The sequence below is a fragment of the Alligator mississippiensis genome, chromosome 10 (genome assembly GCF_030867095.1).
Source record: "Alligator mississippiensis isolate rAllMis1 chromosome 10, rAllMis1, whole genome shotgun sequence".
NCBI lineage: Eukaryota > Metazoa > Chordata > Crocodylia > Alligatoridae > Alligator > Alligator mississippiensis.
Window position 1 is genome coordinate 54692196 of NC_081833.1, and position 21979 is coordinate 54714174.

General features: G+C 45.5%; 2 protein-coding genes across 4 annotated transcripts in view; one reads left to right on the forward strand and one right to left on the reverse strand.

Annotated features, from left to right (window-relative positions):
* PHKB (phosphorylase kinase regulatory subunit beta) overlaps nucleotides 1-14431 on the reverse strand; it is a 205508-nt gene extending 191077 nt beyond the window's left edge. For 2 of the 3 annotated variants that reach the window (XM_014603360.3, XM_014603361.3), the window contains exon 1: nucleotides 14301-14431. In XM_014603360.3, the coding sequence (XP_014458846.1) occupies nucleotides 14301-14367 (67 nt within the window). In that variant the 5' untranslated portion in view covers nucleotides 14368-14431. Of the gene's footprint in view, nucleotides 1-9843; nucleotides 9957-14300 lie in introns of all 3 variants that reach the window. The other variant, XM_006271202.4, reaches the window with a different exon arrangement.
* Nucleotides 14432-14492: 61 nt separating this feature from the next.
* Nucleotides 14493-21979, forward strand: part of ITFG1 (integrin alpha FG-GAP repeat containing 1) — a 234549-nt gene continuing 227062 nt past the window's right edge. The window contains exons 1-3 of the mRNA XM_006271204.4: nucleotides 14493-14715; nucleotides 18569-18641; nucleotides 21282-21427. Of these exons, the coding sequence (XP_006271266.1) occupies nucleotides 14538-14715; nucleotides 18569-18641; nucleotides 21282-21427 (397 nt within the window). The 5' untranslated portion in view covers nucleotides 14493-14537. The remainder of the gene's footprint in view (nucleotides 14716-18568; nucleotides 18642-21281; nucleotides 21428-21979) is intronic.

A 21979-nucleotide genomic window follows, 5' to 3' on the forward strand; every position in this document is an offset into this window, starting at 1 on the left:
TTATTCACCAAGGCGCTCCCGGGGGTTACAAGAAATAATGGCCACAAGCTAGCAGAGAGCAGATTTAGACTAGACATTAGGAAGAACTTCTTCACAGTTAGAGTGGCCAAGGTCTGGAATGGGCTCCCAAGGGAGGTGGTGCTCTCCCCTACCCTGGGGGTCTTCAAGAGGAGGTTAGATAAGCATCTAGCTGGGGTCATCTGAACCCAGCACTCTTTCCTGCCTATGCAGGGGGTCGAACTCGATGATCTATTGAGGTCCCTTCCGACCCTAGCATCTATGAATCTATGAACAAACACCTGGGAACCTCAACTGGTTCAAGCTTCACTGAGTGGTGAGACCCCAACTCCCTCTCTCTCTCTCTCTGAATCCAGGACCCTGACTTTTGTTCTCTTGCTCAGGCACAGCTTTCTAAACCTGACTTCTGCTAATCAAACTTGAAATAGACTTCCCCAAACAGCTAACTGAAACTATATAACATTGTACAGTAAAAGCTCTGTTAACCAGCACCTTACAAGCCAGCATGTTCTATTAACTGGCATACCAGCTTGTAAGGTAAAGTGAAACTGGAAGTGCCCACCGTGGCACTTCTGGTTTCTCCAAGCCCCCACAGCCTGGGGCAAAGCGGCCTGCACTGCCGAGCTCCCATGGTCTGGGGCATAGCAGGCTGTGCGGGGCCCACCTCCCTGTCCCTCAGAGCCCGCGGGAGGGTCAGCAACACCACAGGGGGGTCAGTGACACCCCAGATGCAGCGGGAGAAGTGGCGGCACGAATAGGCAAAGACCCTGTTCCGGCCTCTCAATTAACCAGCATATTTTGTTACCTAGCACCCCCCATTCTCCATGGCTGCCGGATAACAAAGCTTTTACTGTAACTGTTGTGGGAGACTCCCTCCTGAGGGGGACGGAGGGGCCAATCTGCCACCCTGACACCTTAGCCCGGCAAGTCTGCTGCTTCCCAGGGGCCCGCATCCGGGACATTGCGGAGAGGATCCCCAAGCTCCTCAAACCCACAGACCACTATCCCATGCTCCTTATTCATGTGGGCACCAATGACACGGCTCGGAGCACTCCCAGCCAGGTCATGAGGCACTACAGGGATTTGGGAGCGGGGCTTAAGGGTCTGGGGGCACAGGTGGTGTTCTCGTCGATCCTCCCAGTCTCAGGCTATGGGCTGAGAAGGGACAGGAGGATCTATGTGGTCAACCAAAGACTGCGGCGCTGGTGTCGTCAGGAAGGCTTTGGCTTTCATGACCACAGCCCGCTCTTTGGCGAGAGAGGCAGCGAGCTGCTGGGAAGAGATGGTCTCCACCTCTCTCCCCTAGGGAGGAGGCTCTTCTCAGCCAGACTGGCTGACCTGCTCCACCGGGCTTTAAACTAAGCCCGCTGGGGGACGGGGGGACTACCGCCACTGCTGGCCCGCTGAACAATCCTTGCAAAGCCAGCGGATCACGGCACTCAACGGAGCCCACCCCAGCCCCAGCCCTGGTAAAATCTGTGGGCAAGGAAGGAGCCCCCCAGGGGGCACTGGTCTGCCTGTACACAAATGCCAGGAGCTTGGAGAATAAGCAGGAGGAGCTCATCCTCCTGCTCAGTGCAAACAATTACAATGTCATAGGGATCACGGAGACCTGGTGGGACTCCACCCATGACTGGACCACGGGGATAGATGGCTATACCCTGTACAGGAGGGATCGTGTAGAGAAAAGGGGCGGGGGTGTAGCTATGTTAAGGAAAGCTACGTGTCCCTGCAAGCCGATATTGGCGACCAGGGTGGACGGCTGGAGACCCTCTGGGTTAAAATCCATGGGGAACACGGCACAGGGGACACAATGGTGGGAGTCTATTACAGACCTCCCACCCAAAGTCCTGAGCTAGACCAGGAGTTTGCCCAGGAACTGGCTGAGGCAGCTTGCTCCAGGACCATGGTTGTCATGGGTGACTTCAATTACCCAGACATCTCGTGGGAGGATCGCTTAGCAAAATCTGAGCGGTCGCAGAGCTTCCTCTCGTGCGTGGATGACCTCTACCTGACTCAAGAAGTCTATGGGCCAACGAGAGGCAAAGCGCTGCTCGACCTTGTGCTGGCTACTGGGGAGGACCTAGTCGGCGACCTAGTGATCGATGGGAAGCTGGGTGACAGCAACCACAAGCTGATCACCTTCACCATCCGCCGAAAAGCTGGCAAGTCAGTCAGCAACACGCAAGTCCTTGACTTCAGGAAAGCCGACTTTGACAAGCTCAGGAGGCTTGTCAGTGAGGCCCTAAGGGACTGTGACCACAGGGAGAGGGGAGTTCAAGAAGAGTGGTTGCTCCTCAAGGGAGCGATCCTCAATGCACAAACTAAGTCTATTCCATCTCGGAGGAAAGGCAGCAAGAGGGGACAGCAGCCCCCCTGGCTCTCCAGGGACCTAGCAGACCTCCTGAGGCTAAAAAGAAAGGCCTACAAATGATGGAGGATGGGAGTCACCTCCAAGGAGGATTATTCTGCACTGGTCCGGTCCTGTAGGGAGCAGACCAGGAAAGCCAAGGCTGCAACTGAACTCCAGCTAGCTTTGAGCATCAAGGACAATAAAAAGTCCTTTTTCAGATATGTGGGGAGCCGGAGGAAAAGCAGGGGCAACGTTGGACCCCTGCTGAACCAGATGGGGCAACTGACAACTGACGCCCAGGAAAAAGCCAACCTATTAAATAGGTACTTTGCGTCGGTCTTTCATCAGCCCCATGGGACGCCCGTGCCCGCTACAGGGCCGGGAAGTCCGGGTGAGGGTGATCCCCTGCCCTCCATTAATGCTGACTTTGTGAAGGAACATCTTGAGAAGCTGGATACCTTCAAGTCAGCCGGCCCTGACAATCTTCACCGCAGGGTACTCAAGGAGCTGGCGAGCATCATAGCCCAGCCTCTAGCGCGGATCTTTGAAAACTCTTGGCGCTCTGGTGTAGTGCCCGAAGACTGGAAGAAGGCCAACGTGGTGCCTATCTTCAAGAAAGGGAGGAAAGTGGATCCGGCTAACTATAGGCCCATCAGCCTGACTTCTATCCCGGGGAAGATCTTAGAAAAGTTTATTAAGGAGGCCATCCTTAATTGACTGGCCGACGCCAACATCTTAAGGGATAGCCAGCACGGGTTTGTTGCGGGTAGGTCTTGCTTGACCAATCTCATTTCCTTCTACGACCAGGTGACCTATCACCTGGACAAGGGAGATGAGATTGATGTCATATATCTTGACTTCAAAAAAGCCTTCGATCTGGTGTCCCATGATCGTCTCTTGGAGAAACTGGCCAATTGTCGCCTTGGGTCCCCCACGATCCACTGGCTGGAAAATTGGCTCCGGGGTCGGACCCAGAGGGTAGTAATTGATGCAAGTCACTCATCGTGGTGTCCTGTGACCAGTGGGGTCCCCCAGGGCTCTGTCCTTGGACCCATACTGTTCAACATCTTCATTAATGATGTGGACACTGGAGTCAGAAGCGGACTGGCCAAGTTCACCGATGACACCAAACTTTGGGGCAAAGCATCCACACCAGAAGACAGGCGGATGGATCAAGGCTGACCTGGACAGGCTCAGCAAGTGGGCGGATGAGAATCTGATGGTGTTCAACGCCGGTAAATGCAAGGTTCTCCACCTTGGGAAAAGAAACCCGCAGCATCCTTATAGGCTCGGCAGTGCTATGTTGGTTAGCACCATGGAAGAAAGAGACTTGGGGGTCATCATTGACCACAAGATGAACATGAGCCTGCAATGCGATGCTGCGGCTAGTAAAGCGACCAAAACACTGGCTTGCATCCATAGATGCTTCTCAAGCAAATCCCGGGACGTCATTCTCCCCCTGTACTCGGCCTTAGTGAGGCCGCAGCTGGAGTACTGCGTCCAGTTTTGGGCTCCACAATTCAAAAAGGATGTGGAGAAGCTTGAGAGAGTCCAGAGAAGAGCCACGCGCATGATCAGAGGTCAGGGAAGCAGACCCTATGATGACAGGCTGAGAGCCCTGGGGCTCTTTAGCCTGGAAAAGCGCAGGCTCAGGGGTGATCTGATGGCCACCTACAAGTTTATCGGGGTGACCACCAGTATCTAGGGGAATGTTTGTTCACCAGAGCGCCCCAAGGGATGACGAGGACGAATGGTCACAAACTACTACAAGATCGTTTCAGGCTGGACATAAGGAAGAATTTCTTTACTGTCCGAGCCCCCAAGGTCTGGAACAGCCTGCCACCGGAGGTTGTTCAAGCGCCTTCACTGAACACCTTCAAGATGAAACTGGATGCTTATCTTGCTGGGATCCTATGACCCCAGCTGACGTCCTGCCCTTTGGGCGGGGGGCTGGACTCGATGATCTTCCGAGGTCCCTTCCAGCCCTAATGTCTATGAAATCTATGAAATCTATGAAATTTGTCTCTCTTGTATGGCTATTACTACTGGTATCATCATAAGTTAATTTACCTGGCAATAAATAACTTTTATGGTCAAGCTGGTTGCTATGCTCTCTCTCTCTGAACCTCACTTACTCTTCCTTCCCCTTGACCTCCCCCATTTGCTCTGCAGCAACGCTTCTTTTACCTAAGCCAAAGATTCCTGTAATGCCCAATGCTACGGTGGGGTTTGCTCATCAAGGGAGTTACTACTAGGACCATTGTGACGTGCTGAGTTTTGAGGCGCATGAGAGTATCAGCTGAAAGTGCTGATCAGACCCAGCCTGCTCAGACGTACTGTTAGCGTGTGTGTATGTGCGTCTAACTGCACTGATTATTGTCCTGCTGAACTCGGTTCATCCCTTCTTTCAAGGCACATGAGGGTGTCAGCCTGGCAATGCTGAATAATCTGGCCTGGCTCAGGCATGTCCTGTTAATCTGTGTGTGTGTATGTGCATATATGTGTTTGACTGATTTGGTAGTTGGAGGAACCCAGCCCCATTGAACCTGAGTCCTGCAAGATAGCTCCATTGGGGGTGAGGACTTGCAGAAGGGAGAGATACAGCTTCATACAGAAACACAAGTAAGCAGCACACTGATAGAATTACAGAGACCCCAGAAATGTACCCCTAATAAATGAGCACACCCCAAAGTGACGGGCAAATCTGGTAACAGCTGCCACGGGTGCCTTGTCATCTTTGACAGGCAGACAAGTGATCCCAGAAAGGTGACTGTCCAGTCTCCTCCTGAAGATTTCCAGGGTAGGTGACTGTACCACCTCTGGAGGGAGCTTATTCCACAGTATGGAAACCTTGACTGTGAAAAAGTTTTTCCTAATGTTGAGTTTGAAACTGTCTTCCAGGCCTTTGTGGCCATTTGCAGATGACACAAAGCTATGGGGAGATGTGGACACACCGGAGGGCAGGGAACAGCTGCAAGCAGACCTGGACAGGTTGGACAAGTGGGCAGAAAACAACAGAATGCAGTTCAACAAGGAGAAATGCAAAGTGCTGCACCTAGGGAGGAAAAATGTCCAGCACACCTACAGCCTAGGGAATGACCTGCTGGGTGGCACAGAAGTGGAAAGGGATCTTGGAGTCCTAGTGGACTCCAAGATGAACATGAGTCGGCAGTGTGACGAAGCCATCAAAAAAGCCAATGGCACTTTATCGTGCATCAGCAGATGCATGACGAATAGATCCAAGGAGGTGATACTTCCCCTCTATCGGGCACTGGTCAGACCGCAGTTGGAGTACTGTGTGCAATTCTAGGCACCGCACTTCAAAAGGGATGCAGATAACCTGGAGAGGGTCCAGAGAAGGGACACTCGTATGGTTAAGGGCCTGCAGACCAAGCCCTACGAGGAGAGACTAGAGAACCTGGACCTTTTCAGCCTCAGCAAGAGAAGGTTGAGATGCGACCTTGTGGCTGCCTATAAGTTCATCATGGGGGCAGAGAAGGGAATTGGTGAGGTTTTATTCACCAAGGCGCTCCCGGGGGTTACAAGAAACAATGGCCACAAGCTAGCAGAGAGCAGATTTAGATTGGACATTAGGAAGAACTTCTTCACAGTTCGAGTGGCCAAGGTCTGGAACGGGCTCCCAAGGGAGGTGGTGCTCTCCCCTACCCTGGGGGTCTTTAAGAGGAGGTTAGATGAGTATCTAGCTGGGGTCATCTAGACCCAGCACTCTTTCCTGCTTATGCAGGGGGTCGGACTCGATGATCTATTGAGGTCCCTTCCGACACTAACATCTATGAATCTATGAATTACTCCTGGTTTTCCCCAAGGGTGCCCTGGTGAACAACTGTTCACTGAGCCCTTGATGTACTCCCCTAACGTGGCAGTAAGCTGCTACCAAGTTACTCTCTCAGTCTTCTCTTTTACAGGCTAAAGAGTCCCAGGACCCTCAGCCCTTCCTCATATGGCTTGCTGTGCAAGTCTCTGATCATACAGGTGGCTCTTTGCTGGACTCTCTTAAGCTTGTCCATGTCCCTGTTAAAGTGTGGCACACAAAACTGGATGCAGTACTCCAGCTGTGGTCTCACCAATGCAGAGTAGAGTGGAAGAATCACTTCCTTGGTTTTGCTGGAAATGCAATGTTTTGCTTAACATTATGAATCCTAACCTCAGATAAGCACCTAACTCAGAGCTAGTTAAGTGCATGGGGGGCACAATTTCAATCACACCCCTACTTCAATACAACTTTGGCTAGCTTAAGTGCCAAATATTAGGAATCCTGAGGCTAGATACCCAACTCTTCTTATATACTTCATAGGAAACCTGAGTGTTCAACCTGCATTTGTGAATTCCACTCTAAGAGCTAGACGTCTAACTTCTAGACACAGGAACAAGCATTCAGCACCACCTTTCCTGAGATCCTCCGTGAATCTCGTCTTAAGTCTGAAATGTAATTTGACATGTTGTTCTCCTTTCTAAATACCTAGCTACCCGTGAAGAGATTTTTCTCCCCCACCATTTTCTGCATTTGAAATTGAGGGTACAAATGCCCAAGGACAAATCATGAGACACCTGTATTGAAGACCTCTAGCTATAAAGCCATCTTCCAGAGGTGAACAGACAAAACACAAATCTAATTATCTTTAAGAAACATTACAAACAGACTACATAATGTCTATGAAATCTACCTGTCAAGAAGAGACAAAAACCCTCTCTCCCACCACCAACCTCCATCTCCCAAGCCACTACTAGCTTCCCTTACCTCAAAAATGCAAAATAAAAAAGTACCAGAGATTCTACAGATTCTGCCATGGAAGGCGCTATTTACAATATTTGCCCAAATTCAAGACAACTTTGAATATAAGATGACTCCCCAATAATCAAATTTTATACATGAAAAATTACAACTTTGTTACCATTTTCCATGTATCGAATCTAATGATTGGAGGGTCATTTTAAATTCATCTCTCCCTATCACTGTGGTGGGAAAAGTCCTTGCCCACACCTGTGGCATCTATGATCCCTGGTGCCTGCCACCCTCCACATCCTCCCTCATATGTCATTCCCCCCCAACTTTCCCCTCCCCTACACACACACACAAAATCTCCCCTGCTGTATGAGCCACCTTGCCCCTGACCAGGCAGCAACACCAATAGTGGCTCTGAAGCTGCCCCAGTACTCAAATGCAAGACAAGCCTTCCTCCCACCTTCCTCTCCCCATATTGCTGAATGGCAGCAAAAACAGACAAACAAACAAACAAAAACCTTGACTTGGATTTAAGTAAATACAGTATAATGATTCTCCATTGGAACACCAAGATAACAGAAGGCAAAATAAAGGCCTAAGATAAAGAATTATGTATCATTCTAGAATGCCTCAGGTTGCCTAAAGTTAGGACCAAAGATTAAGAGAAACTCCCTGCCTTGGAGACCAATTTTATACGGGCTTTATCTGTAAAGGTAATATCACTAGGACAATACCACATAAGACTGACTATAAAACTGCCAGAATTAAGTTCACCATTTCCTAATTTTTCAATATTGGAAAGCAGCCAATTGCCATACAGAACTGGACACATAAATTTCAAACTACTAACCTGGGAGAACACAGACTGCAACTTCAAGTCTAGAAGAACTCTTTAATTACCTTTCATTAGGAAAAACACTTTAAGGGTTCGTTTAAATTATTTTAATAGTTTAGCTAAATTAACAAATTGGGGGGAATACACTTTACAACTTTTATTTTAAAATGACCAAATTTTTTTAATTGCCTTTTTTAAACAGAAAAAAAAAATCTGTAGGACTGCAGATTACCCTTGGCAAAGATATAAGAGGAAAGCAGGTCAGTGTATTTTTGTCAACATGCTCCCTTAAGTATGCCATTAATAGCTAAGTAAAAATAAAAAGAACTGTTTTTTTAAGCAAGTGATTGAAAGTCTTGCCAAACTCTCCAAATATAAAACTTCTCTCTGCTTTCTCGCTTCTAAAAATAAAACTTTTGTTTTAAAGTGTTAAAACTTCTGAAGTCTATTTTCCTATTAATAGAAGACAGAAAACAACTTCAAACACATTTCTTTTGCTTTATCTCATGTCTCCTAATCTTTGGAAGTAAAAATTATTTTTCTTATATAACCCACTGTACTTAGATTACTAGCTGGATTTCAAAACTTGGTGAAATTAAAATTAAGAAATAAATTCTCAAATCAATACACAAGATAGTCTAGTCAAAATACATTAAAATACATACACGTTTTGCTACCCAGGTCTTGTAAGTGCTGCCAGCCACACCGGAAACTGATACTCAGCTGACAAAGATACTCAGCAACTGATACCCAGAACTGTTGATTTTTCAACCTGATGGTTCAGTGTGACAACAGCTTTTAACTATTAGAAATCAAGGTTTATTATAATACCTTTACAAAAATTAAGGAAGAATGGTTTCTCAAAAGGCAAAAAGCTCAAACAGTTCCCACGATATTACAAGGAAGACAAGAAGTTCAGCAACAGCAGAATAGCTCAAGTAACTCCTTAATGCAATTATGGCATTGAACAGTTAATAGTTTCTTATCTGCAAACTGGTCATATCCACCACTGAAATTGTGTCACCAGTACAATATCTCAGGAAATAACCCAGCTAAGTATTTCTAGTTTTCCCTAAGTAACTTCATCTATAGAAACACTTTACCCAGAATAAGACTAACACTATCTCATTCCATTTAGTTTAATCTACTTTCAAAACACATTAAGCTAACCCAGTGGTGCTCAAGCTTTTGGCCCTGCACACCAGATGAGTGGCATGGGGCCAGTCCATGGCCCAGATCAAGTCCCAGGTGCCAGGATTGGGCCCCATGGGCGTGGTACCATCCGTTCCCACTGAGATTGGGCCCTGAAAGCCTGGCACCACCCTCACTAGCCCCCCATACTGGGACTAGGTTCTGTGGCCCAGCGTCACCCCCACTTGGTCTTGTGTGCTGGGATCAGGCACCCAATCCAGTGCACAGGTCCCAGGGCTCCTCATGGGTCAACAGGGAGCCCTGTGGACCTGATGACATCATGATGCAGGCCAAGCACACCCAAGGCAAATCATAGCAAGTCACTCTTATTCCAGATCACCAGTATCTTCTACATGTGAAGTCATGACAGAGCAACTACATTGGTTTCAATTTACACCTTCCTTTAACTTGAGAATTCTCAAATGTAGACAAGGTCGCAGAAAGTAAATCTCATCACCATAAAAGAGATCTCAAAAAACAAACAAGACAGCACATTCACAAAGAATGCAGAAAGATTTTTCACCCTTAGAAAGCTAAATATTTCAGATGTGGAAGACTTTCTCTGAAAGTAACACAAATCTTGAACTTAAGTTTTGTTTGAAAATCCTAAGGTAAGCACATCTGTTTTAATTTATGTTTACAATACAAATCAACAACAATCATTATGTTCAAGAAGGACACACAAAAAGACCACACACTTACCAAACCTCGAGAAAGCACGTGCAGAAGAGGCTCTGTCATCATCCAAATTGGCCATTTCAAATTGGTGCAGCTAATGTCAAACGTCTCAGGCTAAACTACAGCAATTTTCAAAGCTGTTTAGTGAAGGTTAGAAGCAATCAGCATTAAATTAAGTAAAAGCAGTGTTAGCAGAGTTACTAACGCGATGCAATACACAATAAAGGGGATAATTAAAGTTCATTATATTTTATGTTTTCCCTTTTATACTCTAACACTTGATTTTCTTTTGCCTTAGTTTTAATAAATCACATCTAATCAAGTAAGAATGTAAGTTACATAATGTTCACCTATTGAACATTGCAGTAAAATTCTTGTGGGTTTTTTTTATTCTAAACATTTTGATATGCATCTTATCTTGGGATCTCTTTCAGAACCACCAAACTCAGTAAGAATTTTGCTACCTACATGCAGAATGAAACTAATGGAATATACTCTAATCCAAGACTGAGTAGATCACTATCAAAAATAAAAGCATTTTTCCCTCCTTAAATACAAATGTAAAACATTAAGACTAAAACTATGCAAGTAATACATAGTTAAATAGCTATTTCAACAGCACTGTTTTTATCCTGCACGGTACTCATAGATTGGTTTTGGTTTTGTAATACTCTAATGGCTATACTGATAAGTATGTTGAAAATTTAAACTAATGCCTCTTCTGTTTCAGAAGGCAAACACAGCAAAGTAGTCTATACAGTTACACAATTATGTTGAAAACTAGGCCTTAATTCTATGGCTGAGGTGCCTGAATAGGTAGTCTGTTAAACAGGATAGAGTTCCATTACAGACCACAGTGCTCAGCTCAGACTGCAGGACAGACTTACCACATTTACTATTTTTAGCATCATCCTACTAATGCAACAACAGTCGATTGATTAATTCAAAGGCATCTCAGTTTTTAGGCTAGGAACAGACATTATGTTTTACTGGTTATAAGTGATCAGAAATTGGTCTATACCCATAAAGGAACAGAAGAGCAGCACACAAAACTTGTCTGTACCTGTAACAGCACAAAAGTTTGACAGAGACTGATTTAAAAATGGCAGGATCTGGTCTAAGAATCTGGCGAATGTATCTTCTGTTCACTACCAGTCTAAACTATGCTGCTTAAAGAAAACCACATAACAGATCAATTCTACTTCAGGCTTTTTGAATGTCTGTACCTAGTCTAAAAAACAGAAAATCAGCTAACGTTTGTTCTTAAACCTCTGTTTTTGTTTGCAAGTTTCAGATCTATGTTTTTAAAAAATATAAGGGAAGGATGTACATAAGGATTAGGGATACTGTAAAATACGAGTCTCACAAGCACATTTCAAATTTGATTCGCGTTTACTAAATTTTGCCATAAATATCCTATTTAAAGACACATAAGCAGTTTTTAATTTACTTTCAAATAAGTGAGTATAACTGACAATCAAGCTAAACAAACAATTTTGGTGCGTTTCTTTTGCCTCTAAAATTAAGCTAGGTTAAAAACGGCCTTGCTCATATGTCTGTCTACCCATCATTTCTATTAATCTTCCTTTAATTTTTTTCACTTATTTCAAATATAAACCTATATGACAAGAATAGTAGGGGAAGAATAAGAAGGAAGACACAATAAGCTACTATTACTCTCTTCTGAATTTTTTAGTACAGGGTGATTGGTTAAATTTTTCTAGTAATTACTTAAAACTAACTATCTTCATAATTTATATAAACATGAACCCAGATTCCACAAAAGGACTGAGCTGCACAGCAGCTCAAAGTCAGCATATTTAAAGGCCTGCTTAAGTAACTGATTTGCAAGATCTGGACCAGGTTTGCAGAAGTCACCGTGGCTCAACTTTGTGTCTGATGCATAGGTCAGCCATGGTCTGCAGACAACATCCCTAGCTACACATCAGCAGGAAGTGTACAGCAATCCAAAATAAGAGGCAATATTAATGGTATTTTTACAAAAATGCATTGTCAGTTGTGCTTAAGCTCTAGGCCATGGAACCCACGTCATGTGGCTCACAGGGCTCCACACAGACCTGGAAAACTGGTAGCAGGGGACCAATAGAAATCAATGCTGCCGCTGCTCCCCCACCATCAAATTTCCAAGCCTTGTGGCCAGGTGACATTGCCCGATGCACTGGATTAGGCTGATGTGTGGGGCAAGGATAATGGGTCCTGATCCAGAGCATGCGCATCTGCCACCAGGGCTGGGGTGGCAGGCCCAATTTAGTGTACTTGGGGCTGGGCCCACCAGGCCCAACACACTATGCAAGGCTGGGGTTATGCACCAAATTACACCAACTCTGCGCTGGACTGACCCATGCACTGACCCCAGCCTGCAGCCCAAGGCTGGGTACCACTGCATTAAATCACAGAACTGTGTTTTCAAATAGCATAGTTCAATACCAGTAATCAGTTAGGATAACAATTTGCCTATGGCAACTCCGTTGTACTCCTTGTTGTTTCTTATTTGCCCATAGGAATGGTCTCAAATATTGGAATGGAGAAATAAAGTTTGATCAATATGTTGAATCATAAAGGTGCAAGTGGTTGACTGAAGGTGCAAAAAGCATTTTTTAGCTTCTGCTATAAAATGTCTCAGGATGTCAACAGCAGTTATTTGCTATATGACAGCAGAAGGGTAAGGCAGGGTGGCATTTTCAAGACAAACTGCTCTAGAGAGGCATAGGCTCTCATAGGCAACATCCTATTTTGTGAGAAGTTATCAGCTGATGTATTTCCAAGTCAGTATCAACTTCCAGTTCAGCAGTGCAAAATTACTAATAACACTGTCACAATTTAGACCTCAAGCCTGCATAAGACTTCGAGTGAGCAAATGCTTGTGTGGAGCCCAACTGAGTCCCCATTAGGAATCCGATCCCTGAATTATTATAACTGAAATGATAAGAGCTCTACTGCTTTTTTGCATATATAAAGGGAAAGGGGGAGTTTTATATATGTATTGGCAACAGGAGGGAACAACTTGAAGCAAATATTTTCTACTGGAATTCTTTTTAAAAGGTCCTGATCTTCATTTTTCTTTAAAACTAACTTTTAAACCTACCCCAAAAGGATGGGGGTAGGTCAAATGGAGTTGAAAGCCTGACTAAGGGTAGGCAGACAAGGTTCTTTGGGTGAATTTGATATCTTTTATTAGACCAACTGAAATGGTTGGAGAATAGTTATTAAGCAAGCTTTCAGGTTCAAAAACCCTTCATCAGGCTAAGGAAGCTTCAGCAGTTGGTGTGTGCTCCATCCAGGAAGTTCAAAAACCCTTTGTCAGGCTAAGGAAGTTTCAGCAGTTGGTGTGTGCTCTTCCTCTTCCAGGAAGAGCACACATCAACTGCTGAAACTTCCTTAGCCTGACGAAGGGTTTTTGAACCCGAAAGCTTGCTTAATAACTATTCTCCAACCATTTGGGTTGGTCTAATAAAAGATATCGAATTCACCCAAGGAACCTTGTCTGCCTATGTCCTTAGACCAACACGGCTACAACCCAAACCTCTGTGACTAAGGGTAGCGATTTACAACTGCAACCGAACAACTACACTCAACATCACATTTATGGTGACAGGTTGCCAGACAAACCAAACACCTCAGGGTGTACAAAATGTGCGGATGGGAGAACAGACTAAAAATGAGTACTGTTTATGGGAAGCTGCCTGCTTGCTCCCCAGAGGCTCTGGCTGGGGGAACTGTTTTCTTGTCCCTTGTCCGTTCACATCTCTGGGCAGTTTCACTGGGCAGCGTCCACTGGTTCCTTGGACTCATCAGAGAGTCAGCAGACGCGGTCTGGTGTGCTCTGCTCGGTGTCCTGCTTGACGAGCTCCTTTTGAACCTCTGACCTTCACTCCCCTCCACATTTCATCTTTTATTTGTCCACAAATTCAACTGACGCAAACCCAACCCGCTCTATGAACTGGGGGGGGGGGGGGGGGGGGGGGGGGGGGGGACGCTAACTCCTGCTCTGTGGGCACAAGGCCCACGTTGCCCACACGTGTCAGACAGGCCTGACCTCTCGCTCACCAGAGAGCACGTGTGGTGCAGCCCAGCACTGCCCTGGGCTCCCCGGGGAGCGATCCCGCTGCACACGCTGAAGCTGCCGGACACTTGGGAACATAATAGCGCGTGGCAGAAGTGTCGCGAGCTGGGGAAGGACCCACGGCTTGGGGTGGGGAGAGGAAGGGCACGGTGTCAGCTCAGGCAGCAGCCAAGGGCCTTCGTGCCAGCACAGCGAAGGGGGAAGGGGCACAGGGGTGTCCCGCCTCTCAGCCACCACCCGCCCCGCCGGCCTTTTTTTAGCCCAGAGGAGCGCGGCGCTCGGGTTACCGCCTGCGGGGACATGGCAGCCAAAGCCAGAGCCAGAGCCAGAGCCAGAGCCAGGCGGGAGCGGCCCCGCGCCAGCAGCCTCCACCCCGGCAGCAGGCACGAGGTCCGACCTGAGCGCTTGGAGCGGGCTCGCAGCTCCACCACCTTCCAGCTCACGTCCGCCAAATGCCCCGCCATCGCCGCGCTGCTCCCGCTCCCGCCACCAGCCCCGACTCGGGCAGCGGGACACCGTGCGACACTGTCGCAAAGCGCCGGGCCCGTCCCGGAAGTGAAGCGCGGGGATTGTGACGGCCCCGCCCGCCGCGGCCGTAAAGCGCTGCTGGCGGCGGTGGTGGCGGGGCTAGAGGATGGGGGTTTGCGGGGTGTCCGTGTTGGTGCTGTGTTGTCTGCTCGGCTTGCCGCGGCCTGGCCGCGCCCTGCACAACGTCACCGCGCAGCTCTTCGGGTCCGAGGCCCGCGGCGTCCTGGCGGCTTTCGGGGACTTCAACTCGGACAAGCAGACGGACCTGTTCGTGCTGCGCGACGGTCAGTGCCGGGGCGGGCAGGATCGCCGTGACCAGCTCACTTCACCGCCGAGGTGTTGGGTGTAGCCGTGTTCGTCTAAGGACGTAGGCAGGCAAGGGTCTTTAGGAAAATGGGATATCTTTTATTAAATCAACTCAGATAGTTGGACAAATTTAATAAACAGATATCCGATTTATCCAAAGAGCCGTGTCTGACTTTATCTCTGAGGGGATGTGTAGTGCGTTTACTGCTGCTGCACCTGGGTGCCCTGCGGCTCAAACTCTTCCCCCACCCTTAATTTGAGGGATGTTGGCACGAGGAGCAGTTTGAATTAAACTTCAACATGACCTCAAGTCGTTGAGTCTGACCCTGAAAGACCAAGGCTGTGCCCTGTGCTGCCCTGCTAGGGGGTCGTCCAAGAAGCACCGCAGCAGGTTGCATCCCGGTCAAGAATTGGCTTTCCTGGGGTGCAGCAATAGGGCTCTGGTTGAGGCCAACTATTGGCAGCAGATGGTAGCACTGAAGCACGGCGCCTTCTTTCTTTGGCTTGTAACTCCTCACGTCGTCTCCTCAGTGGAGTGTTTTTGAGGCCTTGTGCTACTTGCCAGGTGGAAAGACTCATTGCTGTGTCATCAAAGGTATTGGGAAATCATCAGGATCTGGAAACTGTAAAAGCTGCAGTTCTGTGATCAGCCTCCCTTCAAGAAAATGAATTGGTTCTCTTGTATCTGAGCCCTTTACTGATATAAAAAAGCTGGTTGTGTCTTAGAGCCTGCTGATTTACTTCTTTTGCCCAAGTTAGACTAAATCAAGAACAGTTCTAGCTGCTCGTAGGAGAAAGTCCAGACCCCAATGTGTCAGAGCTCCATAACATTGCAAAAACTTCAGTGTATCTGTTTTTTATACCCACTGTGTCAAACATTGCTGCTTAGATAAAGAATAAGAGTAGTTCCAATAGATCCAGTTCAGAACTTGCATTTGGATTTTTCTTGGTCTCCAGCTTTCCTTGCCTAGAAAGAAAATTAGAAAATCTGTTGTGGGTAAGATCCACTGTGCATGTGCATGCGCATGCGCACACATGCGCTGTTTAGAGCCGGTCATATCAGTCGGGCAAGTTCCATTTCTTACTCGCACTCTCCACAAGGTACTGTTTGCTATGGGTGGTTCTGCTATACTAGATTTTCCACAGCGTCCTGGCTTTTGTTGAAGATGGGTATCTGTCATTTTCCCTCTCTCTCAGCGTGTTTGTTAGTTTATTTTGTGTTGTGAATCACTCAGCTACCACTTTTCTGTTTTAATTGTGTAACCATGACATTTGCCACAAAATGGTGTTCCAAAATACCGTTTTGTGTTTGTCTTGCTTTTAAAGCTTCTAGATATTAAAGTTGGTGACATAGTCTTGAAAATGTGAACTTAAAATAAACCAATGAGTTCTTCTGAATTTTTAGGCGGCCTGAAACAGTATCTCTGAAAGATGTAAACTATTGGTGCGTTTTAGTTGCTGTCCCATGATCTGCAGTTACAGGGCTGCAGAAGATGACATTTCTCCATGATTCCATAGATACTTGTGATCTGCTGTAGCCAAATGGATGACATTTTTATATGTTTTCCTATGGGACCTAGGGGTGGATCCCCTACTTCCCAAAGGGGTGTGCGACACCAGCAACCTGCACTGCAAGGGTGGCTGCACACCCTGCTCCTAGCCTCCTCCACCCCCACCAGTGCAGGTAGAACAGCCCACGGGAGTCTCTGAGGACTTTTAAAGTCCCTAAAGGGGATGAAAATCCCTACTTCCTGCTCAGAGGAAGCCCCTTTTCTCCTCTTAGCCCCAACTCCCCTGGCTGCTGCTGCTGCTTTCTCCAATAATGAGAGGTGGAAAAGCTCCAGAGCCAGCCAGGCTAAGTGAAGACTAGACTCAGCTAGGGAGGGGACAGTGGCAGTAGTGTAGTGGAGAGTAGTTTCCCTCCACCCTTTTCTGAGCATGTGTAGGGACACCCCTGTCCATCCCTGCTGCCACTGTCCCCATCCCCAGCAGAGCACAGCACAGCACAGCTAGCAATAACAGCTCTGATGCTTCCCCATTCCCTGGAAAAGCAGGGAAAGTCGGACGGGGGAAAGAGGAAGAGAGGGGGATGCCTTTAAGCAGGAAGAGGAAAGGAGGAAGGAATTTTCATCTGCTTTAGGGGCTTTAAAAAGTCCACAAAGGGTCCCATGGTGCATTGCAGTTCAAAAAGGGAGTGCAACCATGTAACTGCACTCACTCTGGATCCACCCCTGGTGGGAACTACCTATTGTTGATTGTATTTATTCTGTTTGTGCCTGGAATCCTATTCTTGGTTGGCTGCCATTGTACTAGGCACTATACAAACACTAGAACACAATCTTTGTTCTGAGTAGTTTGTAGCCTGCATTGATGAGGTGCCCACAGGAGGTGGGAAAAGGCATAATATGCAGTGTTTATCATGTTAGCTTCATGCTGTTTTTTTTGTTGTTTTTTTTTTTGGGGGGGGGGGGGGGAGCATCTATCTGTAGTTAGGAGGGGATAAGGTAAATTGAAATAACAAGGAAGTATCTGAGAAGGGACCCAGAGAGGAGGATAGATTTGGAGTCAAGTTGAAGTGAAAAGAATGTAGAGATTGAAGCAAACACTCAGCAGTGCAAGAGGAAGTCCCCTGAAAGCTGTAGAAACTTCTCTGAGTGTCCAGAGGTCCAAAAGTGTGCTTACACCCCTTCAGTTCATAGGTTCATAGATGTTAGGGTCGGAAGGGACCTCAATAGATCATCGAGTCTGACCCCCTGCATAGGCAGGAAAGAGTACTGGGTCTAGATGACCCCAGCTAGATGCATATCCAACCTCCTCTTGAAGACCCCCAGGGTAGTGGAGAGCACCACCTCCCTTGGGAGCCCATTCCAGACCTTGGCCACTCTAACTGTGAAGAAGTTCTTCCTAATGTCCAATCTAAATCTGCTCTCTGCTAGCTTGTGGCCATTATTATTTAGTTGGTTCAGCACTTACCAAATGGATAGCTACTTGCTCTTCAACTGTCCTGACAAGGAGAAGTTAATTTGTTTGCAGCACGTTCATCTTGCGCTGTACTTTGAATGCAGAGAACGTGAAGTCCAGTCCATAGTCACTGTGTAAAAGGAATCATAAGTACAGGCTGGGCTTCATAGTTCTATTTGGAGAGATTACAGGGTAACTAGTGAAGATGAAATAACTTAATTTTGTTGTGGAATTTAAGGGTCATGCCATAGAAGTTACTGTAAGAATGCCTTAAATGACATGAGGTACTAATCAGGCATTTCTTAAATAACTGTAGAGTGGCGCTGACACTTGTCTTTTTCATTACCTCTGTGTCATTCGAACTAACATCACAGTTCCAGAGCAACTGACCGCTATGTCATGCATTGAGTTATGCAGCTACTTTTGTCTGGAGACTCAGGAAGGCATCCTTAGGAGATGCTAGAATTGTTTCAATATTTGAAAGGTTACCTTTGCTGTCAGAAAAATTGGAGCTTGTTAATGTTAGAGAAACTGATGTCCAAGACCTCATTCACTCATGGCAAGTAGTAGCGGGTGTGAAGGATTCAAATTTTTTGGTAAGTTTGAGAAACATGTTCATAAAGCAACAAGTTGTTTTGGATTTAGCATCATTTCCTAAAGCCATTAAAAGGAAGTGTTCTCCTTTATTTTCTGTTGAAGCGGGAGGAAGTGAGGGAACCTTTTAGAGGTTTTTTCATCTGTACAAGTTGATCAGTAATTATTTGTATATGCACATTATCTCAAGCATAACTTGTTCAATATTGCTCTAAATTTATACAACCTAAGTTTAATAGGGTTTACTCATTATCACTTTTTTGCATGCTTTTTCAGGGAATGAATTATTTATCTTTCTGGCAGACCAAAAAGAACCATATTTTAAACCCAAAGTGAAGTTATCAATGAAGTAAGTACTGATATGAAATGTTTTAGTGCTGAAGTAATGTTATTCTTGGTCACAGTTATCTTGTTCTCACTTGTCATTTGGAGCAAAATTAGGATTCATACTGTTCTGATTTTTGTTTGCTTCAATGTTTAGTTTGGTCTGCATGTAGTATTCGGGTTTTAAATTGAAAAGAAACTTGCTGAATCTTGTTATGAAAGGTCATTGCTATGATTTTACTTGTGGATTATGTGGATTGTATGAGAGAAGGTGGGATAACGAACTTTATACTCTTATGTTTGTCTCTGATTTCATAACTTTGATTTTTTTTTTCTTTTTTGTCCTTTGCTTGCAAAAAGCAGAATTTTTAATATAAGTGAACCTTCAGAGAGAATTTTTTTTAACATCTTCGGCTGAGAGAATGTAATAGGTTGGAACTTATAGAGCATGCTGTTTGTCTTTCATAGTAGGATTCCTTTTCTACTAAATCATACTGATGATGAAAACCAGCTAATACCTACTTTTAAAAGTTCTTAGTATATCTTTAGACTGATCTAAAGCTATTGTGCGTATGTGGAGAATAGACTATACCCAACTGGTGAAAAGAATACGTCAGAGTTCTTTTAAAACACTAATAAAGTTTTATGCTGCTTTTATCACTGAATTCCAAGATAATACACATTAATATTATGAATCAATGAAAAAATAAATGTTAAGGTAGAATGCAACAATTTATTTGCACATAGTCAAAGTTTTGTTGAAATGAACTAGTCTTAAAGTTGGCTGTGGTGACTTGTGTATTTTATAGATGATTCTCAGGAAGCCTCAACTTTCTTTGCCTCCTTGTCTTCTCTCCTAAGACATATGGGACAACATCACAGTTTCTGTTTTTATTGAATGCATTTTATAAGCCTGACTTTCAGTTTGGTGCAGATGCTAGCCTATTTAGTTTGTCTCTATGAAGAACCTTCATGTGGTCATGTACATGGCTTTATGAGAGTAACCATGTGTGGTACGCACAGATAGATGCCTGTTTTCACATGCAAGTACATGATTACTGAAGAACTGAAATTCAGGCTGTGTACTAATAGAAACAAAGCAAGAAACACATAGCAATGCAGAGGCAGTGAGTAATACATGGTAAAAGACAAGATAATGGGTCTTTCTAAAAACAATCTATCATTCTGGTTCTTACTGCTTAGACCAAAGGTGTCAAACATGTCCAGCCAACAGAGCCTGGCCAGACAAACCCCACTGCCGATCCTGGCTGCAATCAGACCAACAATGGGGCATGATGTGCAACCATGGCACAAGGCTGGATTGGATCCTCTTTTCCCTCCCCTGCCCTTCCCCTCCCTGCCCTAGTATACATGATCTAGCAGTCACTCCAGCTGGTCTGGGACCCATCCTGCTATCAGTGTGGATACCAGAACAGCTGGAACACATGCTGTATGTGGTGCAGTCCATCTGGAGTGGCAGCTGAGCTGCACATGGTCACCACAGCCAGAGTGCACTGCACATGCCACCTGCTTCAGCTGGTCTGGAACCTGAGCTGTGTGCAGCATAGGCCCCAGACTGGCTGGAGCAGGCACTGTATGTGGCGCAGTCCTGGGGCTAGCACCATATGCAGGGTCCATAGGCCCAATCCAGCCTGTGGACCAGCCTCATCACTTGGATGCCCCTGGCTTAGACCTTGTGCGTTATGATTCTTGTTTTAGGATCTAGGCTTTTCAGAAACAGTTGTATGCTGTAGTGGGTAGGGATGTAAATATTGTTTAAAAAATATTCGTTTAACCTCCTCTAATTATATCAGATGGTTAAACAGTAACACAGCAGCTCAGACACAACAGCTATTCCCTGGGGGGGGGGGGGGGGTGCATGTGGCAAACCCTGCCAGACAACACAGATAGCTGAAGCCCCATTTTGGGAGAGAGGGGGAACTTTGAATGAGTAGGTAATTGCTTAATTGACAAGCCATTAGCCTGCCCATTGTTTTCTTTTTTAACCTCATAGGCTGTGGCAAGGGTGGGCGATTAACTCAGTAAGCAGCCCTCTGCCTGAAATTTGGCAAGACATTGAGGGCTGCATGACAGGCAGCCAGGGGCAGATAAATTTTAGAAAATTAATATTTTTAGGGGCCCCTGAGCTATAGGTAGTATCCCCCTCCCACACACACCTGCCTTCCCCTGCCTGCCTCTCCTCTCTTCTTCTTCCCTTCCTTCTTCCTGCCTACCTTGCTACCTTCCCATTCCTGCTAGGACACTGCATAGCTTCCCTTCCCTGCCAGGCTGTGTCCAGCCCTGCTCTAAATTTTTAACCAATAAGACCAGTGATAATAGGTGACCTTATCAGTTAATCATTTAACCTTTTGCATCCCTAGGAGTTGGGAAGGCAGCTAGTAAGATTGTGCAATGGAGGGGGGAGTGTGAAAAAGCCCCTTGGTACAGAGTCATTCTCAGACCTAAAACCCTTCATTCTACCTCAGAGCAAGAATGTTGCACAATATGTCCATGTAGTGTTGTATGTTGCAACAACAACAAAAAAGAGAGAAGAAAAAAAATCCCAACCAAAATGCAACAAATTATTAATCTATATATTAAGACTACTTTTCAGGGATTCTCAGATTCTGTTCATACAATTAAACTTGTAATTTTATAATTTTAGAAGTTATGAAGTTGTAATAACAAGTGTGGTTCCTGGAGATTATGATGGCGATTCACAAATGGATGTTCTCCTGACAACTCGGCCCCAAAATCGTGGCACTGATGAATTATCAGTGTTTATTTTCTGGGGACATAATCAAACACTAGGTAAGTTGTTTTACTTTTTCAATTAATGGCTTGTAAGTTGTAACCCTTTAGACAGTGTAACCATTGTTTCTACAAGTGAAGTAAGAAGATTTAGCATTTGTAACAGGTCTAGAATTTCACATCTTTATTAAATTAGGTAGTAAAATTACATTTAGTAGGGGAGCAAAAATTCAGGGTTTTTTGGACAAATTGATATCCCTTATGAAGTGCTAATATTTAAACAACAACTGAGGTTGAAGCAAATTCATTGAGGTGTCATTTTTTTTTCTGTTTTCAAGTTTCATACCATCTTCTTGCACATTGTCAAAAATAATATAATTTCAGGCTGGAGTTATTTAGGAAGTTGATTAATAAAGCATATAATGTTTTGAAAATTTACTTGGCTTTGCTTTTGTCACTAATAACAATGTAACGTGTTGGGACTAATTACACTTGAGAGAAACTTAGTTTCCCTGTTCAAGTTATTCTTGTTTATTTGCCTTGCTGGGAAGTACCTTTTAGAGGGAGTGTCTTGGGAGGGGCCAAAAGGCAGTGTGTTTAAACAATCACGAT